Raw genomic sequence first — 13085 nt, forward strand, 5'->3', positions numbered from 1 at the left:
ATCATTCATGCTGCGCTGATTACTACCTTATTTTCCCCTCTTTATTGTTCTTTTCACTTTTCGCTTCTGTCTTCCTCACTCACACACCGAGCACCAATTAGTCTCCTCTCTGTTTCCATTTTGCCCGTTCCAAGATGGCGCTCCATTCCAACACCCCTGCCCACCGCGCATGTCCATGATATGTATACCTAGGCTGTCTGGTTTTAGGTTTAAACCTATAATAACTGATAAAACCCCACTGGAAGGGAAATAGTACTCACCAGTATAAACATATAAACACTGAAAAAACCCTGCACAAGCACAAACTAAATGCCATTGAAAGAAATGAAAAGGAGAGTGAAAGAGTCATTTTTATTTCTTCCTGAAGGGGCCAATCCAACGTAACTTAGTTATATTAGGTAGCAGTAAGAAAGACTGGGCTAACATTATTCTGCTTGAGTTTTGTTGTTTAGGGATGTCACTAAAATATTGTTTTTTCTTCCTTTTTCAGTTTTGTGGTCTTTGGTCTAAAGATACAGATGATAAAAGCATGTTTTAGGTGTTGTTTATTTATTTTATAAACTGTAGGGTATCAGGAAATATCAAAATCATATTTGATTTTTTGGCTACGTTTGAGATATGTAAAATGTAGGTTTCATAAGAATCTTTCCCAATGTGTACCATCACATTTACCCACAGAGAATGGGTAAAAACCCTTGATACATGAGCCTCCTTTTCTAGTGAGTCAGTATTGATAGTAGGTGAATTGCCAAACACACCAGGCTTGAAACATTCAATGCAAGGTATAGTGACAGGTATATGTGAAAAGAGTGCAGTCACAAAGCATCTGGATACTGGTAAAAACATGGCACCAGACTTTTGGAAAACATGGAACGCAGTGTAACTTGGAATGATGCTGCAAAAAGTTCTTACCAAGTTCAGAAAAGATTGGAGTGATTTTGTTTGTATTTGCAGTGATTCAGCTACGTATATGAAAAAGTTGTCTGTTGACCTGTCAAAATCGATATCTGAGCTAAAGTGCTGCCCTGTAAGAGATCCTTGCCACTTGTTAGATGTTATGCTGAAAGCATCTTTACAATCCTCAGAGTTAATGAAGAATGACACTTTTTAGTCCATTCTGATGCACTTTTTTGTTATGCACGGAAACTAAAACGCAAATATTTCTCATTTTGTGCTTTGTATGGCATCAAAGAAAGAGTCATCCCAACTGTGTCACTTAGCTGGTGGTTCTCAGTCCTGAAGGCCATTAATGCTATATTATCCATGTGGCAACCGTTTACAGAACCTTTGCTGAGTGATGATGCCAAAGGCAAGAAATGTGAGGATCTTTGATCACATATTGATAGTGATTTGAAGAAAAGTACACACTACGGCATTCTTAGATTTTTACTGGAAAGCATGACTGCTGTAGTGGCAAGAATAAAAAAACTAGAGTCTGAAAAACACCCTTGTCTACCAAATGCTCAGCATAATTGGTTTAGATGTGAAACATCTCCTTGAGAGTAGTCTGGGCGACACTTTTAGTGACTTTGGCACTGCAATATATTCCATGTTAGAGTGCTTGCCACTTGGTAAGCAAAGAAATGTTGAGGAGCAATTCAGCAACTTTTATTTTACAATGTATGAGAAATAGCCCTTCACAAACCATGGCATTTGAAGTCAATGAAACCTCACTGTGGTACTCTGCACTAGTTATAGAACCCTTCCGTAAAGGGAAATTTTCTCCGGAGTTTCAAAAGTGCTGCCTCATTTTTGACGGCTTCAATAACTTAGGGGCGCATATGCGCCAAGTTCAATGCATATGTTGCAGAACCTGTTGCAGAGAATCACAATCTTCAGGTGCACCCGTATTGGCATGGAAAGGTATGTCAGTGGCCAGAGTTAGCAAATTGTATACTGCTAGTTTGTCTTTGCCTGTCTCAAGTGCCAATGTTGAGAGGGCTTTTTCACAGATAAAAGTTTACATGGGAAGGAAAGAGCGAGCGTGCATGACCAAAGACTCACTGAAGAAGTATTGTGTGGTTTACCAAGATAAGTTTGATCTGTAAAAATGTATTTGGACCTCATTTAACACTATATGTACACTGTCTATATACCATGCACTATCAGTGCAGAAAGCAAGCAATAATAAAAGCAAAACGTTCCATAAACACTGGAAAAACACTGTTTCTGTTGTTTTTAATGACGTGAAAATGTGTCAACACTGATAACCACAGTTTTTTTAAGGTATTGAAATCACTTGAAAACACTGGAAAAAACCCCACCAGAATTTACCAAAAATAGAAACTGAAAACAGGAAAGCCTATGTATACCCATGCGTTACGCTACCTCCTCGTCACTCAAATTTTTGTATTGGAGGACCCAGCAGCATTGAGGTAAGCTCTACTCCCGCCCTGTAATCCCTTCACCCGTAACTCCTTGATTGTTGGCAATGTCCGTCTGATCTTTCACTCTCCCCCTACAGTGCATTGCCACCCTGCCTTAAATCTTTACGTTGGATTTCCAACCTACGGGCCAGTTTCCTTGGTCTGTCCCTGTACAGGTAATTACCCCCCATTTCTCTTTTATCCATACCCTTCCCCGTAGTTCTCTTCCATTCACGCTCTCTTCCCTTGTATTTTCTAGGATACCACACGCTTCGGCATAACTGCTTGAGCATATCTGTTAACAGTTACCTACGGTCTCACCGTACCATCCCTCTCCCGGATAATTTTTGTTCGCGCTCATTGGGTGAGCGTTCCCTTCCGTGTCTCAACGCGGTACTTTTTGTAGCACTCACGGTATACCCTTAATCATCTGCCATCACAAGTTCTCCTTTGTATATACCGCGCGAAACGTTGCACACCCTTGCTTCAATTCTCCACGGCTGTTATATCGATCAACACCGGCATAATTTCATACTGTCTAAGCCATTAGTACCCACTTATTTTACGCATGGTACCTCCGCCACCATTAACACTGTGCTAGCACACGAGCCGTTTTCTCAGCACTTGGCCATTTCCTGAAGTTCACTGCTCCATCACCTATTTCCTCCGCATGGAATCACTCGCTAAACCGTTCTTTTAGATCACTATTCCTGCGCATGGTTCCTCCAGCACATTCCTCTTTTCCCCTGTTCCATTATCAGACGCATGCGCACATACTAGCATGCTAACTTAAATTGCGCACATCTCTTGCGAATCTCTCCCCTTTTCTCTATGTCAACCCTTTTGTTCTCTACTTTTGCAAGCAATTTCTTATGCTCAGGCCAGCAGATATTTATGTCCTGATGATGATCCTAGTATTTTACGATAGGATCGAAACGTCGTCGACCTAAGTTAACAACGTGCACATTAATCCACTGTGTAAAAAAGTGCATTTGTTGTTGTAAAAAAGCTTTTAACATTGGATAATGTAGACAAGCTCTTTCCGTCTTGCCTGAAATGCCCTTGTTCACTTGTATGTAATTGTTTTTGTGTGATGCCATTTCTCTCTGAAGGATACAGGACTGTGTCCCACAATTAGTATGTTGTCTTATATGTGAAAGTCTTATTTAAAAATTAAAAAGGTTTGTCCGGCTGGACATCCCCCAATATAGTACCGATTCTAGACTATATTTATTCCATATGTATCTTGAATGTTCTAAGGACCACTGTTTTTTGTAAATTACTATTACCCAAGGTCCTTGATTACCTTGTTTGGGTTCCCTTGTTTCCCTTCAAGTAAGCCTTAACCAGGCAGACCTCCTTGCGCAAATGCCATGCGCATACAAATGTGCCGATAGTGTGGCACCATCCGCTGCAGTGCTAATCATTTGGTTAGCTACCAGGGATCCTTCTGTAATGACCTCCTCAAAGTCTTTTTGATCCTCCTTTGGTAGCTTCTCTTTGAAGCGATCTAAAGAGTCCCATAAGGCTCTGTCGTAACGACCTAATAAGGCTGCTGCGCTGGAGACTTTTAGCGACGACGCTGCAGACCCACAAACCTTTCGTGCCCAAGAATCCTGGGACTTACTCTCTTTATCCAGGGGGACCAACGCATGTGCAGAGACTGCGTGCGTTTTACGTGCCGCTGCGATGATAACTGAATCTGCAGGTGGATCCGTTTTCAAAAAAACACAGGGTCTGGATCAGCAGGTTTGTATTTTTTCTGTATTCTGGCAGGTGTAGCCTTAATAGCAGAGGGTGTTAAAAATGTCCATCACTGGTTCCAGAAGCCCAGGAACCAGAGGTAGCAATGGACGAGAAGCAGATCGTTGGTGCAGCGTCTCAAAGATCACTGTCGTTGCGACCTGAGGAGTGGACATTTCAATGTTCAGCTTCTGGGCCCCTCTTTGTAGCACATCATGATATGTGTTAATGTCATCTATCGGAGACACTCTCGACTGTGGGCTGTCCGATAGAGTAGGTGAATAGTCGCCTTTAGAGGAGTGGGTGGAGGAAGATGACCATGAAGGAGGAGTCCTTCTTCGGTGATGGGAAGTAGAAGGCCTGCGCTCTCGAGATCTTCCTTCACGGCGTGGTCGTGCATGCGAAGGTGATCTATCCACCTCTTGTACGAATCTTTGTAGGAGAGATCTGTGAATAGGGCTAGTATATTCTTCCTCCCTTCTTGATGCTCCCGCTGGAACCTTACTCCAGTGATGGACTGGTAAAAGCCATCTTGGGGATAGGTGAACAGAAGGAGAGGCCCTCCTGTGGTGTGATAGAGATCTTTGCCGTGACCTCCTCGAGTGATGTTCTGGGGACACAGATGGAGAATGCGTTGAAGGACGTCTCGAGGAATGAGAGGATGAGTGTCATGACGCTGACTCAGTCACCAAAACCACTGAACCCTCTCCAGATCTCACGGACGTGGGTCTCGACGTCGAGTGTATAACCTGCTCCGACGGAGCCCTTCTCGACGTCGATCTAGATCTTCTTCTAGCCGTCGAACTTCGACTAGGTTCTGGGATCGTTTTCGGCGTCGACTCCGCGTGTTTCGACGGCGAATGTCTCGACGTCGAATGTCTCATTGACGACGTCAGGGTACTTCTGCGTCTTGACGTAGATCGTTGTAGGGTCGACGCCGCCAAAGGACTTGTTCGCCTCGACGCCGATGGGATGACGATGGCTTCTGGATCTCGACGCCGATCATCGTTGGGTTGACGTCGGTGGAGGGCTTCTTGTCCTCGACGCCGATCGTCGCCAGGATGACGACGGCGGAGGGCTTTTCGTTCTCGCCGCCTGGTTGACGACGGCGGAGGACTCTCTCCCCTCGACGTCGATCGTCGTTGGAGTGACAACGAAGGAGGATTGCCAGCCTTCGATGCCGAACGTCGATCCGACGCCGGCGGAGGACTGCTGATCCTCGACGCCGATCATCGCCGGGTTGCCGATGGCGGAGGACTTTTGCTCTTCATCGCCGAGTTGATGTCGGCGGTGGACTTGAACTCCTCGCCGCCGGGTTGACAACGGCGGAGGCTCACGAATCCTCGATGTCGAATGTAGGGACGTACCTGCATGCCTGCGTTCTCTCGACGGCAAGCCCGCCGTCGAAGGTCTTTTCTTGGTCATATGTCCCACCGGTGGTTGTTTTCTCAGCGCCGAGCCCGACGCTGATGGATTCCTACCTCTAGAAGAGGATCTGGGCCTCTTAGAGTCCTTTCTCACCGGAGACCTGCCTCTGGAAGCCTTTTCTGCCAGACCATAAAGACGTATATGCTCCCTGTCTTTCAAAGTTCTTTTAGAGAGAGACCGGCAATGAGGACAAGTCTTGGGAACATGATCTTTAGGCAGACAGAGAATACAGACTGAATGAGAGTCTGACCTGGCCTCCTTTTTTCCACAAGAAGGGCAGGGATCAAAAAGGGATGGCATTTTGAGTGGTAAAAAATGCCAAAATTAGTCAGAAAAAGTAAGCACCTAACTTGACTAGATGTAAAACGTCGAAGTAAGGTACATTTTTCCTGAAAAAAGTAGATTATTTCTCAAAAAAGTGGAGCTGTGTAACCAGGGTCCTGACTGAAGGAGCCGGAAAGCACAAATGACCTAACTGTCACCCCTGAGGCATGATGGGAAGCTAGGGGTCATGGCTGCCTTAAAGGCACGGTGCCAGTTTTTCTATGTTGCTATGAGTTAGCTTTCTAGCCTTTCTAGGCTGTAGTTTTCTGCAAATGCAGCCTGTGAGCTGTCAATGCTTTCAGTCCTATCTGAGGTTTTGTACTAAATGCTAAGCATTAAAAGCGGTTTTCAAACATGTTTTGCTGTTTGTTCACTGTTTTTATGATATATTGTTTGTAATAGATATATTATTTATAATATACAGGGGAGTCCTTGCAGCATTATTCAGCTCTGGTTATGAAAGGCTGCATTTGCTTTTGTAATATATATATATATATATATATATATATATATACACACACACACACACACACATTATCTACTGGCGGTCGCCAGTAGATAGTTATAGTTACAACCTAGTTTCCATAGGAAATCTCAAAATTCTATTTTGAATAACTTTGGCGCCGGTTGACGAATCCTCGCGAAATTTTCAAAACTAATGGGGCGCTCCGCTCAGCTCCTACCCTGAAAGTCTCGGGGTGATTCGTCAAGCGGGGGCCGAGAAAAAGGGGGGGGTCCCAAAACGCGTTTTCCCCATGCATTTTTCCATAGGACCTTTAGACAAAGCTACAAACATAACTGCTGAACAGAATTACGTGAAATTTGGCAGAGAGGTAGCCATAAGGTCAAGGAAGTGCGTTTTGCAGGTCTGGTGTAAATCTGTTCAGTATTTCCTGAGAAAATAGCATTTAAAAGCATATCAATATCTTTACGCGCGCACCGTGCGCACAATGTGCGCGCACCCTGCCGTGCGCGAGCGCAATTCTGATTGGTTGTTAGATGTCGGTAAACATTCGAATCGGTCGAAACCAGGACGTGTCGGCCGCCATTTTGTCTCTCGCAGTCTGAGGTGGTGAAAAAAAAGGTGGAGATTGTGACAAGGGGGCAGAGTGGACAGTTCCTGACCCCCTAGCCTTGGTCAGGGGGTCACAGAAGGACCCCCAAGGGAGAAAAAAACAATTAAAAAAAAAAAAAAAAATCGCGAGGTGCGCGCACTGCCCACAGCGCGCGCACGGTGCGCGAAGCACACCGTGCGCGCAGGGGGCGCGCACCTCGCGATTTAAAAAATAAATAAATAAATTCACGGTGCGCGCACGGTGAAAAACCTGAAAAAAAAATTATTAATAAATACATAACTTAGCATTTAAAAAAACCTTGCAAATTCACTTAAAAAACCATAGGTTTCACACATGTTATAGTTAGCTGGACATTTCCCCCGTTATAGTTACTGCAGGCAACTATAACTCACGCGACCGCAATCCTCTGCTGATGACGTCAGATATTACATCACTGATGACATATGTGTCTTTATGAAAAATAAATATTTGTAATATATGTATAGCTAAAGATTAATGGAAGAAGACATGGATAAATAAGTGTCTAAATACAGTGATGTAATATCTGACGTCATCAGCAGAGGATTGCGGTCGCGTGAGTTATAGTTGCCTGCAGTAACTATAACGGGGGAATTTCATTGGTTTTTTACGAGTGAAATGTCCAGCTAACTATAACATGTGTGAAACCTATGGTTTTTTAAGTGAATTTGCAAGGTTTTTTAAATGCTAATTCGTAACTATAAAGTGTGTGAAACCTATGGTTTTTTCAGTGAATATATATATATATATATATATATATATATACACACACACACAGATGCATATATGTTCGTCACATATATGATTGTGTTTCCGGGGTCCCGCGCATGGGCGGGAATATTCTAGTGCTTATGACTTTGATGAGGATCCCCTGGAAGTGAACATTTCTAAAACAATGCATGTCTCAAGGGATGAGGAGGATGGGAGTGCAACAAGGTTAAGAGTGGATTCTGACCATGTTATTCTTTGACAAGCACAACTTCAGTCTTTGATAAAGTGTTGTTTGACTGATGCCTTACAGAAGCATACTGATAACTATTCCTGAGATTTCAGTTGGGGATGAATCCATTCCATAATCTCCTTTTGTATCTTTGATTTGAGAAGACAATTTTAGACCCAGGCTCCTGTGATACTAAATAGTTTTTACAATTTCTACAAAATGGTTCTGATTAGGGCCTGGCAATTGGCACTCTCAAAGTGAAGTGGGCTTCCATTGAAGCCATTTGCTCTCCATGGGGAGGTTTAGAGAAGATGGAAGATTTGTGGGACAGACCTCTTACAGGATTTATGTTGAGGAGAATTCCATCTAAGTCTTCAATTTCTCCTTGAGACTTACCTTTATTTTTTTAACTTCTGTTTATTAAATTTTAAGAGAGTAGAGAATAGACATACAGTACAATGCAATTGCAACAGCAAGCTCAGGTCATTGGACATTCTGCATATTAAATAATATGTTACAGGAGAGTATTACAGAAGATGAGCAACATCACTATTATTTGCCATCATGTTGCTTAAATGGAAAAATATATGTTTCGCTTATTATTACATTGTGCAGTATCGAGGTGTGAGGAATGCAAGGATAATTTTCCTTGGGCCTTATCTTTAGTCGAGGGGGCATTACAGTCTCCACCATTTGAGCCTTTGGAAGAGATAGATTTCTCAAAACATCATTCTTGGTGGCCACTTCAGCTAGAAGCTTGGGGGAATGAATGGCTCTTTCAATCAGGCCTTCCTATTTGTACATTGTTGTGGATAGGCTCATCCGACATCTTGGTCCTAACTTCTGAACAAAGGTAATCTCTACTTTCCCTCTAGAGCACAAAATGATGTTGCTATCTTTTTTTCCAATGCCTCTTCTGATAAACAACAATTAGGGCATTTACCAGATGCTGCTAGGGCAGTAAAATTGTTAATTTCACACTTAACAGAATACAGAGTCAGTGACAGTCTGTTTGTAAATGTTGGTGTATTTTAAAGACGCCATAAATCTTCCTCTTTCACCTTGAATCTCTGGATGAAGTCCACGATTTCCGTTGACCATGAAAAACAACAGGCTCCTTTGCGTGGTGATGTTCAGGGATGCTCTACACAGTAATGACATCCTCTTGGGCTGAGGCCGCCTCACTTTAGGATATTGTTCAAGCAGCTGCACAGGCTAGACCTAATACATTCTTCTCTCGTTATAGACTAGATGTTGGAAATTTTAAGTGTGTGGAATTTTGAACCAGTTTGTTGGGTGCAGTTGAGGCACAATGATGATGCTATTATATTCATTTAAAGATCTCCAAAGCACTACATGAGTGCTGTTGGTCTTTGTGGATTGAAAGTAGTGATATACTGCTTTAATATCTCCTTAATAAGGTAGGGACTGGAACATGGTAGGATTGAGGGGATAAAATCCAGATTACTTTACAGTGAACTTCATTACTCAGAATATCCTTGATGTCCCAGGATTTACATACCTAACCGCCCTCCCGTCTATCAAACTTTAATCCCCATTACTTGAGGCAAATGAATGCAGGGAGGGGCTAAGGTGATTAAATAGGCCTAGAAGAAGTTGGTCTTTAAAAGATCACGTAGTGTCCGGGGGAGGGGGGTGAGTTGTGGCACACCTGAATAAAGCCAGTACTGAGACAAGTAGGAGTATTCAGAGTAATGAAGATTACCAGTAAGTTATTGAGACATTATGAACAATAGACCTGGAATGAGGAGCGTAGAGGCACAACAGATTTATTTATCTCACATGAGCACCTTTCAATTGATATTTGTTTTTAAAGAGACCTTCGAGGGCCTCACATCACAGTGAAGATGGAAGTCAATCAGGGTATGGTCTCAGGCTATGGTCCGATTAGATGGGAAAAATAAGATGTTTAATGGTGATACTGGTAAAAGCTGTGGTAAAATGGACTGTGGCTCAAACTCGTGTGAATGCGAGACCTATTGTATTGCAGATGCTTGTTTGTTTTTGTGGTTGCTTTGCTGATATCACATGAGGTAGTATTGGGTCCAGAAACACATGTTTTTATAGAAACAAAACTGACACCTGCACACTGGAGTGGAGTTTGTGAAGGTTTACTGAAAGGAGCTAAATGTTTCGTCAAATGATCAATTGGTGCCTTGTGAACTGTCCTAGTCTCTACAGCCGCTTTGTTACTTAGGTGCAGTGCAAGGCCATAGACAGAGGCTCCGTTTCCAAGATAAAGATTAACATTCCCATATACTATCAGGAAGGAGAACCTAAGTGTAAGGGAGCCCATCAAATTGATAAAATTATGCATATTGTAAAAGTGTCTTCCTGGTTAATGGCAGCAAACAAACTAAGTAGTGCAATGTTTTGGGAAGGAGGGAAGGATGACTGTGGTACTAGCAGCCAATGACAAGAGCAGATGCCGACGGAAATGGCTAGGCTGTTTTTTATACTCGACAGTAACTGCACTACCATGCAGCTTGTCTTGGTGTAGAATGAGGTAACCTGGAGGAAGAAGGCTGAAAAAAGCTTCAGCGCAATCAAGGGAGGGGGGGAGGGGGGGGAGGGAGTCAGAATTCCACAAGGCAGCAAATATCTGCATGCCTGAGAGCAACCAAGTTGTGTAACTCACATTGATGCTTAATGACAGACCCAGTGTAAAATAGGGGAGATGGGAAAAGACTGAGCAGGACTGTAATGCATTTGGGAGGTAACAAGCACGAGATGCTGTCAAAGGCAAGGATACCAGTAAAGCTAAAATATATATTGTAGCATCAGGAATAACATGGCTTCTGTGCAGATCGAGGATGTGCTGTACCCTGTGCGTATCTGAGGTATGGCTGTTAAAGTGGAATGCCGTAATTGTAAGAAACAATCTGGAGCATACCGCAGACAATGGGTAGAGACCCTTAGCTGCCATCTGTACGCCTATACTACTATAAGGACCTTTCAAGTACATCTGACGACAAAGGGTGCACCCTGGACATGGACTGAAAGCGTAAATATGCTGGAGCATGCGGAGCCAGCGGGTATCTGTTTACTACCTTAGTCCTGCATGGAGAGATGGGAATTGTAGGCAATTCATGGTTGAATCCGGATATTATTTTGAACTTAGAGGCACAGAAGAGTAGATGAAAAGGGCAATATTGAGAGCTTGTGAAAGTGTCCGAAAAGCATTCTTGAGGGGCTCACACACACCTTTTAAAAGAACTGACAAATGGAAATATTTCCTTTTATTTACACAGCCTGTGGGGAAGAAATACAGACAAAGTAGTTCACTCCTTTTATCGGCAACTATGAAATCTCTCTTAAGTTCATGTGGGGTTGATTACAGGGAGAAAAGAAGTGAAAAGCATTCACCACATCAAAAACAGCAGAGGAGCAAAGACAGGTTGCATGACAATGTTTGTATTCTGTGTAAATTCTTGTCAAGCACTTAAACATAAAAAGGCAAGAAAGCCCTATTGCAAAGAATAATGTGATATATGGAAGGGAGACCGAAGTAATGGCAGTCTGGATTTTATTTTTTAATTTTTACAAAAAAATAGGCCTTACCTCATCCTTGGAGGTGAGCAGGTTGATTATTTTCACATGGCCAGGTCCCTTGACAAGCATCTCACAGAACCGTAAAAAGTTATACAACTGAAAAATAAAATAGCATGGCATTTCATAAAATTGTAGAAGCAGAAGCCACAATAACTCTATATGCCAAAATTTAAAACAAGCGATTCTATCGTTAAATCTGGAGGAAGTCTGGCAAACACCTATGTCATACCCCGTCTTAAAAAAAATCACTAATAAATCGACAAAAAAATTACCGTTACAAACTGATGAAGCCTTACTAGCCGGCAAAAGTCATGCATGGTCAGTGATGCCAACTTACAAGCAAATGAAACCACAACCCTACCTGCAAGAATGCTTCAGCGATCACTACAAGTGGAAATTGACTTTACTGAGTCTGGGTTCTGTTAGACCCGGCCCTCGTAACATAGCCATACCTGACCCCTGCACCTCACACAAGCCCCCGAGCCCACGGCCTAGCCGATCCTTCCCACCAGAACACACACACCCGACCCGGACTTCCCCGTCCGTGGCCTTCCTCCTTTCGGCCACACCGGGCCCGCATGCCCACTTCATGCACCATGATGGCCGCCCGACCCCAGCGTGACCCTGGCCTAGAGGCGCCACTCCGGCTGGGGGACATCGCGCTCCCATTGGGATGAGAGAGGGAGGAGCAGTTTCCATCGCACCTCTGAGCTTCCCTGGGAAGGTGGGTTTCGGTCGGCCCGCCGGCCTCCCCGAGGGCTGGCTCCACGCCTGCTGGGTGTCTGGGACTCCTCCCGACCCGGCCCTGAAAGGATCAAAAGACAATGGCAGGAAACCCCGACAAGCGGCCCCCAGGTGACAAGACCCCTGCCTGCACAGACTCCGGACATCAAAGAGGAGTCGTCCTATAACAAGGGGTGCTCTGGGACTGTCCGGCAGATTCGCCTTTGGAAACACCTGAGCCCTGTTGAGTGACTCGCGGCTCCCTGAAAATCGTAAGACCTCCGGACTTGTGCTTGAGCCCTGCTGAGTGACTCGCGGCTCCCTGAAGATCGTAAGACCTCCGTACTCGTGCTTGAGCCCTGCTGAGTGACTCGCGGCTCCCTGAAGATCGTAAGACCTCCGAACTTGTACCTGAGCCCTGCTGAGTGACTCGCGGCTCCCACAGACTCTCTTGGTCCCGCCGGACCCCACGACGACAAGCGTATCCTCCAGCTCGAGGATTGTGAGCTGTGCGCCGGGTACGCTTCTGCATTTGATCCATATCCCCAAAGACTGTCCCGCTACCTCCTACCCCCCTCCAAGACTCTGTGAGCCCGCGCTCCACTTGTATATATTGGCCTTGCTGATCATAAAGATCCTACAACTCCGATCTGATAAATATTTGTTCTTAAGAACTCCCGGTGTGGTGTCTCTTTGTCGTGTGGTGCCGAGTGTACGATCCTAGATACGAGATTCCTCCCCTGAGGAGTCTCCCGCCAGTGCCCGGCTACGATACCTCGAGGGTTGGTCTCAGGATAATCAGGGCCCCCCTCCGGGCTCCTCTGAGGTCGCCTTCTAACATTGGTGGCAAGCGACGGGATTCGGGCCCATAATCTAGAGATCGTACTGTGAACG

At 44.4% G+C, this 13085-nt stretch overlaps 1 protein-coding gene across 1 annotated transcript in view; it reads right to left on the reverse strand.

Moving 5' to 3' along the window:
* MITD1 (microtubule interacting and trafficking domain containing 1) overlaps positions 1-13085 on the reverse strand; it is a 126255-nt gene that overhangs the window by 44587 nt on the left and 68583 nt on the right. Inside the window, exon 4 of the mRNA XM_085622795.1 lies at positions 11478-11564. Coding sequence (XP_085478921.1) covers positions 11478-11564 — 87 coding nt within the window. The remainder of the gene's footprint in view (positions 1-11477; positions 11565-13085) is intronic.

Source organism: Triturus cristatus, chromosome 8 (assembly GCF_964204655.1).
Source record: "Triturus cristatus chromosome 8, aTriCri1.1, whole genome shotgun sequence".
Lineage (NCBI taxonomy): Eukaryota > Metazoa > Chordata > Amphibia > Caudata > Salamandridae > Triturus > Triturus cristatus.